Source organism: Thamnophis sirtalis, unplaced genomic scaffold (genome assembly GCF_051295495.1).
Source record: "Thamnophis sirtalis isolate CommonGarterSnake01/CBP01778 unplaced genomic scaffold, rThaSir2_p1.2 scaffold_2, whole genome shotgun sequence".
Lineage (NCBI taxonomy): Eukaryota > Metazoa > Chordata > Lepidosauria > Squamata > Natricidae > Thamnophis > Thamnophis sirtalis.
In genome coordinates, this window is record NW_028261382.1 from 88544869 (window position 1) to 88569335 (window position 24467).

Below are 24467 nucleotides of genomic sequence, written 5' to 3' on the forward strand. Positions count from 1 at the left end.
TGGGGGATGACATTTAAAGAAATAGATCACCACTCCCCCCATTACTGCAAGAGAGGGAAAGTTGGTAGGGCAGGTTGCAGGCCCCCATTCCATTCTGATCTGATAATTTCCTATACAGATGTTAAGGGACACTTAGAAGAAACAATGTTTTGTCCAATATTGGCTTAGCTACTCCTTTCAAAGTCCTATGAGGTCAGTGGAAGTTTCTAGTAAACCAGCCAAGGATTGAGCCACACAATTCAATGTATTCACCAGTGAGTCCAATCTAAGATGGGACTGTGAATTAAGAACATGTTTATTTTTGAGAGTCTGCAAAACCCTAGCAAAACCCTAGCACCACTAGTATATGTGTTTATATCGCAATTCCCCAAAATATACACTCATTTCCAGTTGCACTTTTTGGAATGAACATTTTGTGAAGATTGCTGACCAGAAAAAAGACTGAATCTAGTTTGGTAGATCTTAAGGATTTGCTCTGACAGAAATCCTGTGATTTGCTTCCTTCTTCTGTGACAGACAAGTCTTCTTTAGACCTTCAGGAAATATTCCAGAGAAGACACTGCCACAATAAGCTCTTTATTCAGGAAGGCAACTACATCTGTACAAGAAGCATTTCATTTGGAGGTGACCCAGCTACAACAGATTAATGTTTTGCTGAGCCTGACTGAGCCTCTGTAGAAGACAGGCCCAAATCTGGCTGAACATGCCATAGAAACAGAAGTGAGACTTGCAGATCGAAAGAAAAGGTCTTGACTTTAAACAGGTGTTGTTGTTGTTGTTGTTGTTGTTGTTGTTAAAGATGCTGCCTCTTCGAAATAACTCAGGCAGCATTCTTAAAGGCATTGTCAGAAGATAATATATCTTATCCATATCTTGTAATCCTGCTGGGTTCTTTGTGTCTTGACCTATCTGAAATTAAACAAAACTCGTAGAGCACACGCTGGAAGCATAAAACCCACAAATATTTTTCTACAGTGTCTTGGAAACATTAGCTGCGATAGAAGACACCGAGAGAAAACTTAGTGGGGAAAAAGTGGGCTTTATCTTTCATCTCTTTTATACTCTATTTATACTGTATCTCTTTCTCAAATTTCCAGGTAACAAAAATTCATGCTAGGAACTCAAGTGTATGACTTGGCAATCTGCATAGGCATTTCTCAGTCCTACACTTTAGATTCTTTGGACTGCAATACCTGGGCTGGTATGGAAAGCAAAGAGAGGTGAGTCCCAATGGTGCTTTTCCAAAAGGCAACTGGACTTTCTTTGTTTATCCTTGAAGGTGTTTCGCTTCTCACCCAAGAAGCTTCTTCAGTTCTTCAGGGACTGAAGAAACGTCTTCAAGGAAAAGCGAAGAACGTTTGGTTCACTTTTGAAAAAGAGCCTTTGGGACAACCATGACCTGGATGACTGAGAATCTCCATAGACACGGATGTGAGCCACAGAAGGACTTTGCTTATTGGAAAATAGCAAACCACAAGGCCAGATGCTGCAACGGTTCGTGAATACATGCCGATTGCCAATGCCCAAATTTTGATCATATGATGATGGGGATGCCACAATGGTAATGAGTGTGAGTCACAAGTCACTTTTCAGCAGCACAATAACTTTGAACTATCATTAAACGAATGGTTGCAAATTGAGAATTACCTATGCTAAGTTTACTACTATTCTATGACTATTCTTATTTAGTCTATACATTTTTATCTCTGTATTCTAATTCTATGTTTCTCTGCTTAGGTTACAAATGGTTTTTTAAAAATCTTAATTATTTCTTCTTTTAATCTTTCTTTCTCCCCCAGATCTTCCAGTCGGTTTGCACGTGAAAATCCCTTTCACTATTTTATAGGACTTGCAAACAGCGCTGTCAGTCATTCTACATGGGGACATGGTAGCACAAGTAGCCTCAAGATTAGGGCTGAAGTTCAGGGCTCTATGGCCACATGGCTACTTAAATTATATTGCCACAAATAGCAGGAGATGCTACAGGAAATCTACGATTCCCTTCTTGATCTCAACTACAGCTTCTAAAATGATCTAGCAGCAAATCTGCATGGAATCAAGTCAGAAAGCCTTCACTGATTTGGGGGAATCAAAGAAAACCAAACAGTCAATTTATCCCCTTTCTTAGAATAGAGTGATGTGACCCCCCCCCCCACCCAAGCACAGAGAGATTCTCCAAGCCAGAGGGCAATTTCTTTTCTACTGCTCTGCCTGCAACTATTTTCAATCATCCTGACTCAGTACCACCCATCTCCTCACACATTCAATTTGGTAGTTCTTGACCTCAGCTTCTTCCAAGATAGTTGAAAAAGGACCCAGGGCATTTCAAGAATAACATTTGTGAAGTCTCCCACAGACTTTTGGGAAAGTTAGTCCCTCTAGCAACAAGCAGCTGGAGGATGTGTTACACCAAGATTTCTGGTTTTTTGTTTTTTTTTGGAACAGCCACAACACCAAACTGCATTCCTCACTAATATGTCTCTCTAATATGTCCTGACCTTTGGAGCTAATGCTATGACGCACTTGAATAAGCACCAATTAAGCCCCTCAACCTCATTGTAAACACAAGCACAGACTCTGCATGAAACCTTTCTGCACAGCACAAGGCAGGGGGAAGACACAAGGATGTGTAGCTATGCTGAAAGAAAGGATGGGGAAAGTTTAACAAGAATGAGTCATCAGCTGATGTGTCCAAGATCTGGGGAAACTTTCCTTGCTCTCTATGCCACCCTGATATAGGATGAAACCAGTTTCCATGGATTAAAACCATGGTTATGCTGCTCCTGAATATGGACAACAAACAAACATAACAATTAATAACTCAATGTAGACCCAGTCTATTTTATTGTCCACATTAACAGAGACATATTCCAATCCATAATCATTTAAACATTTTTTTCATCTGCTTACTACTACCTTTTTTATTTCCAATTATTCTACCTACAGGATGGAGACTTGATGCTGTTTTGTTTAGATGTCAGAAATCTTGACTCTTGGTAAGAGCTTTACCTAGGCAATCTTCGAATGTATTACATTCCAATAACAGTGTTAAAGGAATAGTTTCTGTTGGTACTCTGTCATTTTCATACTACATTCAAGAGCTGTCCTATTTAAATTAATTGAAACAGTTGGCAGATTTCGTTGGCTTAGTTTATCTATCATATCCATATGCCCACAAAATTTAATGAACTTGTTATGCTACAGCAGAAATCCATTCAGCATTGTTCAATCCCTTCTCTCTCCACAACCTATAGCATTCATCTAGCTTATATGAAAAAAAAATATGATTATGTTCTTGAAATAAGGCAAATTCTTGGCAAGTCGTTTTTTTCCCCAAAATAAAAAAGGATGTTGATTGAAGTATTCCCCTTAACCCAGGTTACTTGTTAAGCAATTCCATGACAGCAGCTAAGACTCAACAACTATCTTTACTTTCTAATTTTAGTGAAATTCAACAACCCATCCATGCTGCATTTCCTATCTCTATTTTCTCTATTTTCTTTCTCCCATTTTCTTGAACTGCTAGCCAGGTTCAACAATATTGCTAAGGCAACTGATAACAAGGAATAAAACCTGGATCGGGTTGTCCACAATTTAAAAGGGTCCTCCAGGTTCATACATGTTCCTCCCCAACCTCTACACTGTTTGAGTCTGGCACCAGCTCTGCTGGCCACTGGTGGGCCACAACATTAGGCTTCTGAAGAGTCATAGATCTGGATCTCCCAGAGGTAATGACATCTAACAGCCTGGGAGAAAAGTTTAAAAGCCACAAGTAGGTATCAGAAACAACACTTAAAGCTGTAATCAAATAAAATTAACAAAGTTGAAGCCTTGAAGTCAAACACGATGCAGGAAACCTATAACAAAGCAATCCTCTCTGAAAATGAGTCCACATTCGGTGTGTGAGCTCTGTAAATTACATCCCTGAGCAGATGGTTTTGCTTGTCCACTGTCAATGCTTTCTAAACAGCCTCAGTATGTTCGATCAGGAAGAAGCTGCCACGTGTGTTACGGTAGCAGCTCCAACAAAATGCACAGACTGTTACCAAGCTGAGACAACTGGAGTTCATTACTGAGTAACAACATCATCAACACAAAGAATTTCCAGTGCAACATTTGGTGGGCCTGTCACCAGCTTTATCTGCTCAGCCTAGGGACAGAAGTGAGAAATCAGCAGAAGTGTGCTGTGTTCTGCTAGAGAGGAGTATGTCTTCCATACTCCAAGCAGTTAATTGGACTAAAACAACACACACACATACACACACACACACACCCCACACCTGCTCTTTTGCAGTCTGCACTTATAAATGATTTAATAAAGCAGTGCTCAAAGAATGTCTGGATGAAAACAGAGACATTCCCAGCCAGTTAAGCACTCCAATGGATGATTCACAGAAATGGTACCAGGGGCTTTAGTCCTGGTGGTGGATGTAGTGAATAGGGTAATGGGGTTTACAAGTGAAAGTTTATCTTAAGAGTGAAGAACTCTTAAGTGTCAAATGCCAGAGAGATCACACGATCCAAGCAGTTCAAAAGGGCTTAAGGGTTTATTGCAAGCTTAAGTTCTCTACAAGAATCTGAACTACTAATGGGCCAAGCAAAGTGGGGGTAGAAGCACAGGGATTCAAGGTGGGCTTGACTTAGATTTCTTGTGGGAATGAAGGGGTTCATGACTGATGATGCATTTGACCCCTTCCTTGAGCTGGTCATCTCCTACACTAAGCTTGAAAAAAAGCATTTCCCATCTTGAAGCAGCCTCTAGCTGACCTTGGCTAAACTCAACAAACTCAACACAATCAAATATAGCTAATGCTCAAAAGAGAGACCATCAGGAAGTACCAAAGCTGCAAGAAATTCAGATGAAGAATTAGGAAAATTAAGTATTGTTGACAAGTATATCTGTTAAATGTTTCTTGTCCCATTAATCTGTGCCCTCCAATTGTGAGACCTTCAAAAAAAGAATCCCAGTTAGCATGAACAATCGTACGAATCTGGGAACTGAAGTCCAGCTATCTGTACCCCAGGTCTGAGTTTATCTATGCATAGAATCAACATTTCATTTTTCCAATTACAGATAACCAAGAATAGCTGTTTGGTCATATGGACTGAATTAGAAGTAGAATGTGTAATTCTGTCCTGTGATTTATATAGGGTTGACCATGACTCTTGAACACATTGTTAGCTTAAGTTTAATAGTGAATCTCAGCCCCTAGAATATATACTTGTGGATCATTTTCTCCAAAATGTCTACTAACAAATGAATGTAGAAGAAAAAATAATAATGTTAATTTTTTTTGGAAATGCTATCTTCCCAACAACTCAACATGCCTACTCCTTATGTGTCCTATTGCTGCCAACAAGTAGAGTAGCATCCAATGAAAACTATGACTTCTTAGCCCAGCTAATGTTTACATCAGTTGCAGTGATTGAGTTGGCTTTAATTATTAATCAGTTTTGTTTCACACATTCAAGGGAACAGAAATAGAAACAAGCATTTCTGTGATTGTAAGCAGTCCCTACCATTCAAGCAAGCAAGGATAAACGGATGGTTATTTCCAAACAAACTAACAAGCGTATGAACTTACCTGTATTGGGTAACTGCAGGATTAGCTTTGGCAGAGCAGTGAAACTTTACTGTGTTGTCTTCAAGGACGGGCTGAGGTTCTACTGACAGATTGACGAGAGGTGGATCTGTAAAAAAAAAAAAAAAAAAAAGGAACGGCCAATATATTAGCTTTCATGCTTTTATGTACAGAAATGTGTCTTTCTGAAGAAAGGCTCCTATTTGCTCTACTCTTGTGATGTATGGATGTGCGGTAACTAGCCAAGATACCTATTTGACCTTTCAGCGTCTAAAATCTAATGGCCCAACAATGAAATTCCTTTTCTTGAAGGAATGATAGCTTTAAAGGCCGGGTAAATCTGAGAGCAATTACTACTTGTTTGGCCATTTCTTCCCCAAGTGACTGTGGGAAGGTCATTTGCCATGCATCCTCAATTCCATATCTGGATAGATCCAAAGAATTTGTTGAGCAGAATAGATAAGTAAGGGAGCCAAAGGCATCCTTACTTATCTTCCTTACAGAGAAAAGCAGATCGGGGTAGATCAGGGAGATCTGAGGCCATTTTCTTCCTGAGAGGCATGACTCTTGCAAGGATTTCACTATTTTATTAAGGCCTTTGAACGGAAAAATTTCAAGGACTCCATTATCATGGTGCTTAAGAAGGAGCGGTTGTCTATAGTCCTCTTGATACTTTCAGCGAAGAATTGTTTTGTATTCGTGATCTTCCAACCTGGCTTCTTTAGCTGTATTACTTTTTTTTTTTTTTTAGAATAAACAAAACAGAACAAAGACATTTGCCCAAAGAATTGTGGGTTTGGATCAAACGAAGCATCTCAATAGCAATAGCAATAGCAGTTAGACTTATATACCGCTTCATAGGGCTTTCAGCCCTCTCTAAGCAGTTTACAGAGTCAGCATATTGCTCCCACAGTCTGGGTCCTCATTTCACCCACCTCGGAAGGATGGAAGGCTGAGTCAACCTTGAGCCGGTGAGATTTGAACCGCCGAACTGCAGCTAGCAGTCAGCTGAAGTGGCCTGCAGTACTGCACTCTAACCACTGCGCCACCTCGGCTCAAGGCATAGAATGCAACTGGCTTTTGTCAAAGCCCAAGAAGACTCCTAATAAAAGTAAACCTGTGATTAGACAGTAAACCTGCCAGCCTCTCAGCTCCAATGTTTTCTTCCTTCTCTTTCTCAGAAGAGAAGCAAAATACAAAAGTAATAGGTGGTTTGCAGACACGGTCTATTTTCTTATGTCATGCATCATCAAATTCCTTCCAAAGTCTAATAGTAGCCTGATTTCGTTTGAATTATGTGTCTGGTCTTGATATAGGAACCCAAGAACTGCTAGTTTTTGGAAACACAGAATATTTCTGTAGAACTATGACAAAATCCCATCAAAATCACAGATGTGGTGTTCAGAGAGATTCATCTTTTCTCTTCCAGTGGGATCCAGAACTATTTCAAGAACCATATAATAGTAAGAAAATATTTAGCAAAAATCCAGGAAAAATTGTTCTCTCTCTCTCCTTCTCCCTCCCTCCCTATCTCCTCTCTCTCTGTCTCTCTCCTCACTCACTCACTCACTCTCTCTGTCTCTCTCCTCACTCCCTCTCTCTCCTCTGTCTCTGTCTCTCCTCTCCCTCTCCTCCCTCCCTTCCTCTCCTCTCTCTCCCTCTCTCCTCTCTCTCCCTCTCTCCTCTCTGTCTCCTCCCTCTCTCCCTCCATCTCTCTCTCTCTCTGTGATATATATATATATATATATATATATATATATGTATGTATGTATGTATGTATGTATGTATGTATGTATGTATGTATGTGTGTGTGTGTGTTATAGATTTCACACCATTTTTCAAGGAATTGTAGAAATGTCACCTGCACAATTACTGATTGAGTGAATTGTTAAAACTCAATATAGTGACAGGTATAGAATGATATGAATCTTCACATACTTATAACATGTGAAGGAGTTTCTCTTAGCCTTTTACTTGGTACATGTTGGGAACTCTTTGTATTGTCTGTATTGTAATGTTTGTAAATGCAGACTGACACACAGTTTCCAGAACGGTTACTTAAACATAGTTTTACATGCACTCATTAGTTATGGCACATTCCTGACATCAAAGGCCAGTTTTAAATTGCCCATAAACTGGTTTATAAGCAAGAAAATTCCCACAATTTTAAGAGGGCTTCTTTTATGCACCCAGATACCAGCAGTCTCAACACACAGCGCATCAGCCTGTGGCCAACGGTTGCCAATAAGTCATTAATTAAACGAATCCAGGACAGTGGTGAGAATGGGGTTAATTCTTGTACTGCAAATTAAGTTGTCATATAGTCACATTTGAAACAGGAGGCACTTGTCATCTAGCAGATCGGTTCCTTCTGTACTGCCTGTGCCAGATTGCCTCTATTTCCCAACTGTGTTCTGGCTGACACAGATTTGCTGGAGGCGGATGCTCCATTATGCTCCACTTGGCAGCTCACGCTGAGATATAGGCATGTGCCCTGCTAGTGGGTGGGTCAGGAAGAATCATCCTGGAAAAACAGACTGAGAGCACCTGACAAAGCCTATAATGTTTCGCCCTGTGATGTAGAAAGCTCTTCTGAGCATGACACTTGCTGAAGAAACTTGGGCTTGAGGTCTGAACAGAAGCCACCCGAAGTCAAGGAATGGGTCAAAGAAATGCAGAAACCAGTTGAAAATTAAAGAATGGGGTAGGAGCCAAGTGAGAAAGTTGGTATGGTGAGGAGGAAGACCGGGAACTTAAGAATTCACGAGAGTCCTCAACAAAGTCATACATTGCTAGCAAGACAGACGAAACTGTGGAATGAGGTTCTTCTGTCACACAACACTTAATAGCAGTGACTGTGAGATGGACAGTCTTAGAGGACAACCAGCTAAATGTGAGCCAGCAGTGTACAGCTGCAGCCAAAAAAAGCCAATGCAATCCTAAATTGCATTAACAGAGGGATACAATTAAGATCAAGTGAGATACTAATACCACTCTATAAAGCCCTAGTAAAACCACACTTAGAGTACTGCATCCAGTTTTGGTCACCACACTATAAAAAAGATGTCAGGACTCTAGAAAAAGTACAGAGAAAAGCAATCAGGATGATTAGGGGACTGGAGACTAAAACATACGATGAACAGTTGCAGGAACTGGGCATGGCTAATCTAGTGAAGAGAAGGACCAGGGGTGACATGATAGCAGTCTTCCAATATTTGAGGGGCTGCCACAGAGAGGAAGAGGTCAATCTGTTCTCCAAGGCACCTGAAGGCCAGACAAGGAATAATGGATGAAAACTGATCAAGGAGAGATTCAACCTAGAAACAAGGAGGGACTTTCTGACAGTGAGAACAATCAACCAATGAAACGGATTGCCTTTGGAAGTGATGGGAGCTTCATCACTTGAGACTTTCAAGAAGAGATTGGACTGCTATTTGTCAGAAGTGGTGTAGGGCTTCCTGCTTGGACTAGATGATCTATAAAGTCCCTTCCAACTCTGTTAATCTGAGTGTTAATCTGAGTTGCCTGGGTTTCTGAGTGGTTCAAGAGCTCCCAAGATCATTTCCCAGGTGCACAGAGCCAAGAGAAAGAGTGGGTTGGGCAGCAAATGCCAGGTTACCAGTGAAGTGATCAGCTAGTATAGGTGAAACCAGGTGAGAACCAATAAAGAATGGAAATAATTCTATACTTTGAAACAATATAACCTTCATAGCTCACTAGAACTTTTATTTCAGTGGCAAAGAATGGGAATGATTCATTAAAGGTAAGTAGCAAATCCTTCTCAAGTTTTTACTACTCAAATTTCCAACTTCTTCTTCTCGGATCTTAAGTTTGTGCCTGCCTACACCATTTTGCAGTCTCAGACATTTGTATCTTCCATAAAATGGCCTTCCTGTGACTACAACATTCCAGGGTAAAAATATTCCATCATCTCCATCTCTCTTTAACCTATCTACCTGAGTATCTTTTGTGAATCAAACAAGAAAAGGAACCATGTCAACCATGCTGGAGTACTTACAAGAGAAAGAGGAAGCCAAATTAAGCTGAACGAATGCACAAGCTAAATATTGTCTTTTCTATGGTTGTGGTGTGATTGATTAATCAGATGCCTTTTTCACTTTCTGTCATTTACAGAATACAGAATAGCAGAGTTGGAAGGGACCTGGGAGGTCTTCTAGTCCAACCCACAGGTCAGGCAGGAAACCCTCTACCATATGAGTCAGATGAGTTGAGTTGAGTTGAGTTGAGCTTATTATATTTCTATGCCGCCCTATTCCCCAGGAGGGGACTCAGGGCGGCTCACAACCAAGTCAAGAGGGGGGGGGGGTTACAAATAAGAAAAAAGAACACGAACAAAACAATACCACAATTTAAAACACTCAACAACCATACCGTTCGAGGGGGGGGCAAAAACTCATTAGCCCCAGGCCTGCCGGAACAACCAGGTTTTAAGGGCTGTGCGGAAGGCCTGGAAGGTGGTGAGGGTCCGAATCTCCACTGGGAGCTCGTTCCAAAGGGCCGGAGCAGCCACAGAGAAGGCCCTCCTCCGGGTGGTTGCCAGTCGGCATTGGCCAGTGGATGGAATTCGGAGGAGGCCTAATCTGTGGGATCTAATCGGTCTATTGGAGGTGATTGGCAGTAGGCGGTCTCTCAAGTACCCAGGTCCAATACCATGAAGGGCTTTATAAGTGACGACTAGCGCCTTGAAGCGTATCCGGAGACCAATAGGCAGCCAGTGCAGCTCGCGGAGGATAGGTGTAACGTGGGTGTACTGAGGTACACCCACAATCGCTCGCGCGGCTGCATTCTGGACAAGCTGAAGTCTTCGAATGCTCTTCAAGGGCTGCCCCATGTAGAGCATGTTGCAGTAGTCCAGTCTTGAGGTCAGATGGTTGTCCAATCTCTTCTTAAAAACATCCAGTGTTATTCATGACTTCTGGAGGCAAGCCATCCACTGGTTAATTGTTCTCACTGTCGGGAAATTTCCCCTTAGTTCTAGATTGCTTCTTTCCTTGATTGGTTTCCATCCATTGCTTCTTGTCCTGCCTTCAGGTGCCTTGGAAAATAACTCGACTGCCTCTTCTTTGTGGCAGCCCCTTAAATATTGGATCAATGCTCCTTCTTTTCATTATACTAGACATACCCAGTTCCTGCAACTCTTCTTCATACGTTTTAGCCTCTGGTCCCCTAATCATCTTTGATGCTCTTCTTTGCACTTTCTCTAGAGTCTCAACATCTTTTTTACACTGCGGTGATTTACAATTACATTTGCTGTAAAATGATTCCATTTCTGCAGACTTTGGTAAGTAGAACTTTCAGAAAGATGTCATTGCACTCCCTACACTTGTTCAGCTGGTTTATCTTATCTGTACATTATTTGTTTTCCAGATTTCTGGTGGTTACTGGGAGTCATTATTCTCTACATTACTCTGAATGGTTAGATTGTTGTTGATTTGGTTGCTTCTGACACCACTGCTACAGTGCCGTTTTTATGGATTTTTTAATCAGTTGTACCTACTGCTTGAACATTTTAGGAGATAAAACCGGGGAGGAAAACGTCACATAATTAGTCTTTGTGCTCAGTACTATTACCGCCGTGCATTTTTGGGTGAGGTTACCTAGAAATAAATTCCAATATGTTCAACCAATTTTTCTTCCAGGAGAGTAAATTACAGGGTGACAGTCTAAAGGCAAGCATCTGTTGTGATGTAATAGACATTGTTCATGCCAGGAGTCAAACCCAAATGCCTGTGGAGTAATTGGGAAGAAGATATTGCCTTTAAAATGTGTGAAATGTATTTAATTCATCACTCACGAACTTAGACATCCAGAATAAGGAGAGATACATTCTGTTAGATTACTGAGTGCAAATTTCAAACATATTGGAGCCCCAGCAATACATTTGAATCTGCAACCATCAATTATGGCTCCATTTGTTTTGCTCTTCCCTGGATAATGGTGAGTCTTTTCCGTATCAATATTCCGTAACCTTACTTAGCAGATAATGAGTATCATCTGATCCAAAAATCCCACTAGCCAGATGGAGAAGTAGACTATTCTGGATGGCCCAACTGCCATCTGCTTCTCATGAGTATAAAACAGGTGGTTGAGTAGACTTTAGTCCCTGGCATCATGTAGAATTATAGTCCCTGATGCTACTGTGGACTCTCATAAGCTTTGATGGCAGAGGGAATAGACATAACAGAAAAACAGAATAACAGAGTTGGAAGGGACCTTGGAGGTCTTCTAGTCCAACCTGCAGCCCAGGCAGGAAACCCTATACCATTTTAGACAAATGGTTGCCCAATCTCTTCTTAAAAACCTCCCATGTGTTGTGGCCTGCCAGTGGAGCTGGAAGCAGATTCAGACAGTGAGAAGGTTGGGGAGGAACATGGACCAATCCTGGAGTCTGGGATTAGCTCTGATGAGTGCTCTGCGTCACAGGCAGAGATGGGGCCAGGGCCGTCTGACAGTTATCAGCTGCCTTCAAAGTCTGACATCTGTGAGGCAGACGAACAGCTGGAGCCTGTTCCCTGTGGGCGCATGCACAGAATTGCCAGACGAAGGGAAAAGCTAAGGAACAAGGGTCGACTTGGGAATAAAGCCACAGGTGGACAGTGAAGGGCCCTTCCCATAAGGAATAAAAGAGAAGCAAAAGGGGAGTGATGTTTGCCAGAGACAATTAGTTTATTCCTGCATTCTTGCCAAGTATTGTGACATCTGAAAGATATTGGCCTGGCCACTCTCCAAGCCTGATAAAGTTCGGTAATTGTGAACTATCTTGAAAGACTGCGGGAGAGGAAAGACTTTGCTGGAGAGGAAAGACTTTGCTGAAGAGGAATTCACTGCAAATTAAATAAAAGGGGTTTATCGGGATGAGAACTCGGCTTCGTGCTGCTGTGGAAGCCTAGGTCAGAAAACCATGGTAGAGTACCCACAACTTTTGGAGGCAAATTATTCCAATGATTAATTGTTCTAACTGTCAGGAAATTCCAAAACTAGGTTTGGGATAGTTGGTGGTCAGTGACAGGAATTCAAGTTCTTTTTTGATGCTTGCAGTTTCTCGCTCAAAAGAATTTAAATCTAAATGATGACTAAACTGTCCCTTTGCATAGAAATACCAATTCGATACAAGTATTTAAGAATGGGAGCAAGTAGATGGAAGAATATAATTTAAAACTAGTTAAACCTAGTGAAATTTATTGATAATAGATATAGCTTAAATAAATAATTGATAATGTTACTAATGTATACAATATGTAGTGGTATGATGAGTATAATTGGATATGAATATTGAATGGTACCCATGTAAGGAAGATTAGCAATACCTTTGGATTATACATAAAGTATAATAATAATAATAATAATAATAATAATAATAATAACAACAACAACAACAACAACAACAACAACAACAACAACAATAACTACTACTACTACTACTACTACTACTACTACTACTACTACTACTACTACTACTACATTAGATACAATTAAAATTTTGATTATTAGGGGGGGAAATGTTATGATACAGGATATAGTCAAATAAAGGAGGGATAAGAATAACAATGCATACATAGATATGGGTATAACTTAAGGAAACTGGATGCAAACTTTAAACAGTGATTTGGAAAGGAGGATTAGAAAACTTTCTTATTAAATATTATGGATGTTTAGCTAGAAGAGGACATAATGATTTAGTGTTAGAGGAGGATTTTAGAAATAGTAATTGAAAGGCCAGTATGTGGTTATGTATTTAACTTTGGTATATTTTATGATGAAGGACGTTTAAACAATTATAGTCAAATGAAAATGGAGATATAATGATGGTGACATGTATAAATATCTGAGTTAAAATGCTTAAGTTAATATGAACTATGTTTGTTGACTTTGGAAGAGATGCACAAAAGTTTTTTTTTTGTAACCAACTGATACACTTTCTATAGCATGTAAAGAACGATGATGTATTTGTTTTACATTAAAAATTAAAAAAAATATTAATTTAAAAAAAAGAATGGGATCAAATAGTCTCCATCTCTTTCTCTAGCAGTAGGCCATATGAGTAGACTATTGGGGGGGGGAAAGGGCATAGGATCATGAAGAAAAGAAGAGCCTTTGCAAAATTTCACTTTATCAAGAGCAGGAGATAGGTCAGTTTAGACAAATCCCTGAGATCAATGGCATTTGTGTCCCTTATTAAAAAGAACACCGCCTGAAATTTCATTGCTGGAGAATGATATCTACTCCCAGCAACTCTGGACCTGACTTTGAGCAACTTGAGAAAAATGAAGTAGATACCTTAATCCCTATAATCCCCTCATCCTGTTACAAAGGAAAGCTAGCTGCACATAGGCAACTTTTTTTTTTAGCCCATCACATTGTTTGGAGAAGAGCAGGATTCTGTAGAATAAACTGGAAAGAACCAGAGAATTACGCTTTTTTTTTTAAATGAATGAAACTCACTTAGCAAAAGCAGATTGGATAGCAATAGCAATAGCAGTTAGACTTATATACCGCTTCATAGGGCTTTCAGCCCTCTCTAAGCGGTTTACAGAGTCAGCATATCGCCCCCAACAACAATCTGGGTCCTCATTTCATCCACCTCGGAAGGATGGAAGGCTGAGTCAACCTTGAGCCGGTGAGATTTGAACCGCTGAACTGCAGATAACAGTCAGCTGAAGTGGCCTGCAGTACTGCACCCTAACCACTACGCCACCTCGGCTCTTGGAAGAAAAGCAAAAAAATAAGGGCCTAGTAGTAGTCAAAATGGCACGGGGTAAATTTATTCCCTTGCTGACTTCACCCTCGTGGTAGTGAGGATTTTACTAGGCTGGGATGAATGCCTTGTTGGGAGTATAGCCATGGTCTTCTGGCTGGGAAATTATAATGAGAAATTATAGGTATTTTCAATTTGCTTTAATCTCATTTTCAAAACGTGCCATCCAAAATTACAATAAAGGCAAGCACAGGTTGGAATTTAAATGAGATGTGCCCCCACAAGAGCCCAGAGACATCCAGTACACTCTTAATCCATTTGCAGGCATCTTGACACTACTCTATTGTTAGACAACAACAGCTAATCACCTTCCTTTATTATGTATGAATCAAGCTTCTCTTCATAGTCCCCCCTTTGTTTGACAATACAGTTCCCTGTCTGCGTAGGATGAACAAACGGATTCTGTTTGGGCTCCTAGAAAGCAGATTTTCTTTCTGTTGTTCGATGTATGTTTTTTTCCCTTTATAGTAGTTTAACAAATTCCACTGTAGGTTAAGGACAAATAAAAGTCTTTTTATTTTCCCTGTGAAAAATCAAAACATCCATCCTGCTTCCTAATGGCCTTCTAAAGATTTCTACCCTAGAAATCAAGTGAAATTTGCATAAATGCAGAAAAAAATATTTATTCAGCATAATGGGATTTTATTTGGTTGCAATCAATCATTTGTGTAAGCCTTTTTAAGTAATAGAGTCACAGAAGGAGAGGGGCCTGCATTTTAGCTCATGAAAGAGACTGCTTATAAACCAGCATAGCTAGAAAGCATTTTTAAAGTTTCTCTTGAAATGGAATGAAAGCCACAGTCCATTCTTCTTCTTCTTGGAAATGTTTAGTCGGTGGAAATATAAGATGGAAATGCAAACACAGCTTGAGCCTGTTCTTAATATTTGAGGATGGAACCGACAGCCATTCTACACAGAAGGATGCAATTGTTGGAAGAAATATCCACCTGGTTCAGTTCCAAGTTGGGAGAAAGACACTGGAAACATGGAGGATGATTGGAAAGCTGGTTTAATGATGAAGCAGAAGCACCAAGTGCAGGGTTCTGGTGCAGCTGACCACATGGAGTTGTGAGTGAGGTTTTTTTATACCTTCTCTTGGGCTTTGCACTTGAGCTTCCTGTTCCTGGGCAAGAACATGTATTCTATTGACTGTTGCAGGAATTATGTAGGGGTCATAGTTGGCTTTGTAAGTTGTCTGAGCTAGATTTGGATTGCTGATGCAATGAAGGGGTGTTGGGCAATTCCTATTGTGGCTGACAGATAATCTTACCTTTGTTGGAACTTGAGTGAGGGTATTTTCTTATGAATACAGCTATCTATCACTTTATCTCTTAAGTCTGACAATTGCTGTGGGCTATTAAGAAAAGGTAGGGGCTGGTTTCCGAGACCATGTTTCTCAATTTTTCCCTTTAAGGAAATATAATATTCTGCCTATTTAATATTTCCTAAGATATTTCATTCTTCTGGGAGAGGGGTGGGTACTAACTTTATAAACAATGAATGGGACAAGGCTAGAACTTACTATCTGTTCAAGCATATATATATGCTTGGCAACAGTAAAAATATTGGGTTTCTGTCGTGATGGACTCTTGTGACGAGCCGATAGACAGATGATGGAAGCAGTTAGTTTCCTCCCATAATTGGGGCTTACCAGGGGTTGTAAAAAATCTAATATATATATGTATATATGTATATATGCGTACACACACACACACACATATAAAATGCTTTCTTGTTTTAACTCAAAGAAAATCACACTGCCAAGTTCAAGCAATCATATACAGATTAACAGAGTTGGAAGGGACCTTGTAGGGCATCTAGTCCAACCCTCCACCCAGTAGATCCTATACCATTTGACAGATAGCAGTCCAGTCTTTTCTTGAAAGTTTCAAGGGCTGAAGCTCCCACAACTTCTGAAGGTGTTCAGAAGCTGTTCCATTGGTTGATTGTTTTCACTGTCAGAAAATTTCTCCTTATTTCCCGGTTGAATCTCTCCTTGGTCAGTTTCCATCCATTATTCCCTGTCTGGCCTTCAGGTGCTTGATCCCCCTCCTCTCTGTGGCAGCTCCTCAAATATTGGAAGACTGCTATCATGTCTCCCCTGGGTCCTTCCCTTCACTAGACTAGCCATGACCAGTTCCTGCAACCGTTCATCGTATGTTTTAGCATCCCGTCTCCTAATCATCTGGGTTGCTCTTCTCTGCACTCTTTCTAGAATCTCAACATCTGCTTTATAGTGTGGTGATCAAAACTGGACGCAGTACTCTCGGTGTAGGCTTACTAAGGCTTTATAGATTCATACTGCCTGTGTTTTGTGGCATAGACAATGGAGTGGGTTTACCATTTCTCAGACACTTCTGATTTCTGAAGATATCACAAAGTTACAAACTTAAACACAGAATGTAAGCAGAGCAGAGCAGAAGAAAGCTATCGGTTAGGTGCAAGAAGACTCAAAAAACCTTATCCCCTCCAGTTTTTGCTCCATCCTGGCACACAGGATGCGCTTTCCATGTAGCCTCTGGGCTTTAGCTATATAAATAGTTTATGGCATATAAAGCCATTAAACATGATTTTAATCCCACTTGTGATGTTTGGCACATTACTCACAGGAGGCCTGCTTTGATGTGGCTGATGGTAGGAAAAGCACTTTGAACAGATGCTTCAGCTGGAGTTGCTCACTCTTTGTAACAAAGCCCGTGTTTCTCTTTTAGAGAGCTGGGTGGGATGAAGAGCTGGAGGTCCTCTGCTGTTTAATGACAGGTAAGGGCTCGTATTGGCTACTTTCATCTTGAGCCCCAGTGATTTATTTCAGCCATCCATGTTGCATTTATATAAAATGGATTTCCCCTTAATCTGTCCTCCTTGAAAGATGCATAAAGTAGGTGAGTTGTATTAGTACGTGTAGATATTTATGATGTCCTTTCAGCCATGAGGAAATATTATTTCGGTAAAGTAATGAGGGTGGTTATTGGTTCAAAGAACAAATTCAGCTCTCACGCCATTCATCTCTTGCAGCAGCATTGCTGCTAAAAAGCAACGTCAGTTCAAACTGAGACTACCAATATTTGAAATGGCAATGTATGGAAAAAGCTGGAATGACTATGCTAGAGTGGTGGCTCAGTGGCTAAGGCGCTGAGCTTGTTGATCAAAAAGGTCAGCAGTTCGGTGGTTCGAATCCCTAGTGCCACATAACGGAATAAGCTCCCATTACTTGTCCCAGATTCTGCCAACCTAGCAGTTTTAAAGCATGTAGAAATGCAAGTAGAAAAATAAGGACCACCTTTGGTGGGAAGGTAACAGCGTTCCATGCGCCTTTGGCATTTAGTCATGTTGGCCACGTGACCATGGAGACATCTTCGGAGAGCGCTGGCTCTTCGGCTTTGAAACCAAGGTGCGCACCGCCCCCTAGAGTCAGGAACGACTAGCATGCATGTGCGAGGGGAACCTTTATGTTTAAAGAAGAATGGCCAATTTTGCACAAGATTTAAGCTGCTAAAAGAGTCAAGATTCCCCAATGAATAAATCTCATTTATTAAATTTTATTTTGGGAGTTTTTAATGGAATCACTGTCTTCACACTGGAAGATAGTTGACATGTTACATGCTCATCAGGACTGCCTGCTTCTGATTCAGCAATCCTGCTTCATTTTCAGTCTGGAATGCTGTCCTAGAATTTATACACTGCTAAAATTTCTTGTGTCTGTAATTGTCGCTGGAGATTCTCAGTCATCTAGGTTATGTTTGTCCCAAAGGTGCTTCTTTCTTTGTTTTTCCTTGAAGATGTTTCGCTTCTCCTCCAATGACACTCTCTACGAGTCATTGAGGCTGTTTGGAGGACACAAATAAATCTCCAAGTGGCCTCAACGTCTCTCAGATAGAGGGCTAAGGACCAGATAACTGCAAGGAGTATAAATCCTCCCATTCTCCGTCATTCAGTCAGAACTGAAGAAGCTTCTTGGATGAAAAACAAAAGATCTTAAAGAAAAAAAAACAAAAGAATCCCAGTTGCCTTTTAAAAGAAGCACCTTTGTGTCTGAAACTTTTAACTGGGCAAAATGGTGCAAGGGATTTTCAACCAACTTTTTCAAATTGGCTAACTTACGCAATGCACACAAAATCCAGGACACGTTCCTGTGGAACTGAAATTTGGCAAGTTATAGAAAACATTTTATGACATATGAAATGACCATCAAGCATTATTATAGCTTAATGCAAAATGTCATTAAACATTTTCTGTTGTCACTTCCTGATATTTAAGAGTGCCAGGAAGTTCAATACGGGCTACTTTCAGGGCAGAAACTTATCCGAATATCTCCCTGAATTTTTAAAAATCTGCCTTCTGCACCCCAAGATTTGAAAGGTTCCCCCAATCTTTTGGTATATCAAAGGGCCCTAAAGATGAGGCTCTCCATCCAGGCCTTGTCAAAGATGCTTCCTTCCTTTCTTTTTCTTGTTCCCATCCAGCTTTGTTTTCCTTTGACATCATTGTTCCTTTGTTTTGTATTGTTTCTCTGTTTTTATATCGTTGTTTGTTTTTGAATGTTAGACAAATTTATAAGCCATCCAGAGATGACTATACTCTATAAAGCCCTAGTAAGTCCACTCCTAGAGTACTGCATCCAGTTTTGGTCACCACACTATAAAACAGATGTTGAGACTCTAGAAAGAGTGCAGAGAAGAGCATCCAGGATGATTAGGGGACTGGATGCTAAAACATATGAAGAACAGTTGCAGGAACTGGGCATGGCTAGTCTAGTGAAGGGAAGGACCAGGGGAGACAGATAGCAGTCTTCCAATATTTGAGGGGCTGCCACAGAGAGGAGGGGGGTCAAGCTATTTTCCAAAGCACCTGAAGGCCAGACAAGGAATAATGGATGGAAACTGAACAAGGAGAGATTCAACCTGGAAATAAGGACAAATTTTCTGACAGTGAGAACAGTCAACCAATGGAACAGAAGTTGCCTTCAGAAGTTGTGGCAACTTCATCACTGGAAGCTTTCAACAAGAGCTTGGGCTGCCATTTGTCAGAAATGGTGTAGGGTCTCCTGCTTGAGGGGGGGGGGGTTGGACTAGATGACCTATAAAGTCCCTTCCAACTCTGTTAATCTGTTAATCTGCTGGTGGGAGTTGGGCAGCATAAAAAATTTATTATATTAAGTTGAATGGTCTCTAATAAAAAGTCTACTTATTTACTTGTGATGCAAGCATACTCTGTCCCACAGGTTATAACCACGAAAGCAAGTCTTGCTTGCTGCTTAAAAAGTCTTTCACACCTTCTCATTTAATAATGCTGTACATCCATAATTTCCTCTGAGCCTCTTCCCATGTGGGTGTCCATTGTTCTGGGCTAATATCCTATTCACTCCACTTAGAAGCCACTATTTTGTTTCTCTCTCAACAGTTGGCTTGAGACCACTTCTCAGCAATTTAAGCTCAAGCCGGCTAAATTGCATTATTAACCCCTCTCTGTAAGTTTTCCTCCCTTTAATAACAACGAAGCAAAGTGCCATCAAGGCCTGTAAACTCAGCAACATACCTTCCCCTTTGCCCTTTCCGTGCCTCCCTAGACCTTCATTTCCAGGATGCTTTGAATCTTGACAATTCATCTGGCAATAACTGCTGGCCATTGCAAGCACTAAATAATTTAGGCTACAACTGCCTTGCATTTCGATGCGGCTGAGAAGACTCGTTTTGGCCTTGATGACTGACCAGTGAAAGACTGCTCACTAGGAGTGAATCGATTCAAATAGTAGCAAATTTCCATATGTCATTTTGGAGGGGTTTTTTGGGGGGGGGGCGGGGGGGGGAGAGAAGAGGCACAGCACATTCAATTTCTTCAATTTCTTCAAGTAAACAAACACAAGCAATTTATCATGCTCGCCCCTCTATAGCTACAGTAGTACATGTATCATGAATGCCCTAAGAATATGTGCATCGTAAATATTCCTCCTGGGCAAACTACAGAATGCTATAATAACATCAAAAAGTTTGTTAGTTGTTGGGTGTTCGATAACATGCGATGTTTTCTGGCATCTTCTAAAGCCTTATTCCTAACTAGGAAAAAAAAATCTGTGATGCGGAAATCTATGTTTCGTTTCCATCAAGGCAAAGACAAATTCCTCATTTCTACTCTCTGTATCTTACATGACTGAAAACCCTTGAGAATTCATCAACCGTCTCCTACAGAACCAACCCCAACCATTAAAATAAAAAAAAAGGGAAGTTTGGCATTACTGTCACCTCAATGAGGTCCTTTCTGCATTGTTCTGCTGATCGATTTCAACATCAAACAAGCGAACAAGGAGACAACTAAATTAGTGTGTGCATACACAGGCATACTCACATACTGTAGGTTTGGTGTCCCAGTTTAATGGCCAAGCTGCCTTCTCTTCTCCCCACCATCCCCCAAATATCCTGGGAGCTACAAGTGGTTGAAGGTGGTTAGTAATTCTCCAATAACTTTTTAAGTTAATTGGATTAGGTAAAAGAGAATAGACCACAATAGGAAATCTAATGTGTGAATGTCTCTAGAGATTCTCAGTCATCCAGGTCATGGTTCCCTCAAAGGTGCTTTTTCAAAAGGCAACTGGACTTCTTTGTTTTTATTTGAAGACATTTCCCTTCTCATCCAAGAAGCTTCATTGGTTCTGACGGGATGGAGGGCGAGATGGAAGAATTAGTTCTGACAGGTTGTGGGGGGAGGGATGATGGAAGGATCATATATATTTTTTTGCAACCACCTGGTTGTTAGCACTCTCCCTGAGAGCTGTCGAGGCCCCTTGTGGGTTTATCTCAGGGTCAGCCAACTCCAGGTGTGGTGTGGAATCAGTGTGTAAATGGGTCTGAAACCGATGAAGCTTCTCGGATGAGAAGTGAAACATCTTCCAATAAAAACAAAGAAAAAGTCCAGTTGCCCTTTGGAAAAAAAAAACACCCACCTTTGATAGTGTGAATGCTGGTTCTTTGGTGCCTTTTATCTTTCACCTTGATAATCTTTGTAATATGATTCTTTTTTTAAGGAGTTGTCAAGTTGAAATATCCTAGCCCCCAAATGAACAATTGCAGAATTTACTGAACAGATACAACAGATCAGCAGATGGATAAACTGGGCAGTTTAACTAGAACTTCATTCATTTATCAGAATTGTTTTCATGGGACACATGTTTTCTTAAAAGTGAACATTTGATTATTCTTTTTTCTTTCAGTGTTCATAATCCTATGCATGATAAAGAAATGAGAACTGAAAGGAAATCAGTAATTAAAATAGACCTCCATGCCAGAAAACGTTTCCTTGTCATGATGCAGATATAGCCTATAACTGACATTACACAAAAATCACTGATTTCCAGTAGTGTGATTTTTTTTGCACGTAGCCAGGAGTTGCTAATAAGTATCATTTCTGTGCAATCCCTTTCGTAAGGAATATTTCCCCCTTTTGTGCTTCAAACGACAATAAGGATTATGGTGTTCTGAATGCTGTGTGGAATGAAATGCAAAAGCTGGCAGGAAAAAAAAAAGATGGACGCACTCCACCACACTCACGTTGGATGTCAATGGTGACTGAAGTCTCCTTTCCACTTGGAACCGCTTTGTTGGTCGCTCGGCAGACGATGATTTGGCCATTCTCAATGTCAGATGGAGAGACGAACAGCATGCTCATGATGCTTTCTCTCTTGCCATCACGGACTACCGTCTGCAGAAGAAAGCAAAGAACCGGTTATTACTTTTTGGCATTCCGCTGAATGTATCTCCTGCCCTTCACCAACCATTCTGCTTTAATTTGAGGGGAAAGAAATCCGCCTTACATCTTTTTTCCTTAAGATGAAAGGAAACTTGGGTGTAAGGTGGCAGGCTGAACCAAAGTAGGCCTCAAGCCTGAACCAAACTAGGGTTTCATGATATTAAGCTTTAACTGTTCATATAGAAATTGCAAGGTTTGCTTTTAGGACATAGTGCGGTTAGACACGGGTTAGAAGGGAGTCTGCACATGAAATATGCTGAGGCAAAGCATCTATTTTAGCCCATCTGCTGGCTTGGCTGTTATTCTGTTTGGTAGACATATATTGTTAGTTCCTTAAAATAGGAGCTATGTATGTCCGTTGACTGACCTATGTATTATGACATCCTGTAGACATAATATTCCTGTAACTCAAGGGCAAATCTTGAGGGGTGTTTCCAAAACTAACAGATGGCTTTGGCTGAAAGTGATAAACTATATAAGGAAGTTCCTGAATTTCACTCGGTGTTCAGGCCATTTATTCTTTGCTATGAACCTGCGCAAATAAACTTTTCCTTCTCTGAAGAGCTGGCTTGTGTGTCCCGTCTTTCCTACAACAGGTGAGAGTCTCAAAAGATGATGTGGGTCCAGGAACCTTGTGCTAAGTAAGAAGGAATTTGGGTGTGAATTCCTTTTCACTGTAGCTTCCCTGCTCTGTAGCTCCCATATCGTCCCAATGGGAGACACCCTGAGGTTATTTCTTGCGTTAGCTAGGACAAGGAGAGGAGAAGTGAGGAAGTTTTTAATTAAATAATAAAATTGTCAGTATCTTGCACTCCCAGTAAAAAAAAAGTAGTAATCCTCAGACATCATTAAAGGACATCCTGAAGCATCCTGAGGAATACAATAGAAAATAAATATTCTTTTGCAGAGAGAGAGAGAGAGAGAAATGTTTAGGAAATGGAAGGGCAAGTTTCAACACATTATTAAGTTTGGAAAAAGGAAAGAACATTTGAATAGGATCAGCCTTTAGCACTGAAACTATGCAAACTGACTGATCCCTGCATTAAACAAGAGTCTTGAACGGAGGAAAAACTGAAGCTAACAAGGTCAGCAATAAAATACAAAAGAAAGAGCATGAAAACCTATTTCAATTTCTATATTTCTGGCTGAAAGATTTAAAGAAATGGTACCAGCCACCAGTATGCTTTTAGTCTGAGAGAAAATTATCAGCAAAGGCATTCAAAGTCTTGAAGGGAACCTCAGTGCCTATACCTCTTCTCAGGAATTAACATCTGCCAACAGAAGATGGGAACACTATATGATCTGAAGATGCCAGTCAGGAATTTTGACATATTAATGCTCTCCTGCCATGAGCTTAATTGTTTTCATCACTGATTTCAATTTCCACACCAAGTGAATTCACCAAAGCTCTTGGTTGCAAAAACAGATCCGTAATTTGTACTGATCATTGCTTTATTTTTTATTTTTATTTTATAAATGTTTTTACTGTATATTTTCCATTTATACTACATCACAATTTCAATTTTGTAACAACAGTATACTGGTTGTATCAAGTCCTTTTTAAATATATACATGGTGTTTAATCCTAACCATTATTCTCTTCATTTTATAGTATAATCTCTTTTTAAGTACATGATATTGTACAACATAGTTATGTCTATTATTTCCATAGTTGTGCCATAACACTATACATTTATCACATTTCAATCTATTGTCACATACAGTCCAATAATACTATTGCATACAATATCTAAATTAATGCCTTCATATTTTTTTTATTGCCTCTTGGGCTAAGATGCTCTAGGAAATGATTATGCATATTTCAGTAAATAATTTGTGAAGTAATGTGGTTGTGTCAGTCATTCCTGAGTTTCACACCTCTGCTATGATGTTGAGCTTTCAATGAACTGTAAGCCATATGGAGGTCTTTGGTGAAATAGGCACTAAGCAATATAATCTTCCAATCCAAACTGCACAGGACAAAGCAAGTTATGGATAGCAATCTGTTGCCTATCAAAGGTTCTTAGCAAAGCCATCAATAAATCTAGAACCAAGGGAAGTGAACATTTTCATAGGGTGCCTTGGAAAATGCCAAAGATGCCATTCTGGATCCGGACCTGCTTGCTTATCTAAATTTATAATATTTATCATTCCTTTCCACAAGCTCTTTCAGTCAGCATGTTTAATTCCATCTAGTTAGACAAGCCATGCATATTAATAAAATAGAATATTTGAAAGCTGATTACCATGCGGCACTGAGAATGTTTTTGTATGCATCTCGAGAGGGCACCAGCTTTATGGCACTCCATTGCCAGCCCTTCACACTGCTAAATACCAAAGGTTGCCCAGGTGCAGTCACTGGAGAGACC

General features: G+C 40.3%; 1 protein-coding gene across 2 annotated transcripts in view; it reads right to left on the reverse strand.

The window, feature by feature from the left end:
* The window catches only part of KIRREL3 (kirre like nephrin family adhesion molecule 3), a 781414-nt gene that overhangs the window by 147213 nt on the left and 609734 nt on the right, over positions 1 to 24467 (reverse strand). For both annotated transcript variants that reach the window (XM_087706343.1, XM_087706345.1), the window contains exons 6-7: positions 21900 to 22050; positions 5586 to 5691 (exon numbers count right to left, since the gene is read on the reverse strand). In XM_087706343.1, the coding sequence (XP_087562469.1) occupies positions 5586 to 5691; positions 21900 to 22050 (257 nt within the window). The remainder of the gene's footprint in view (positions 1 to 5585; positions 5692 to 21899; positions 22051 to 24467) is intronic.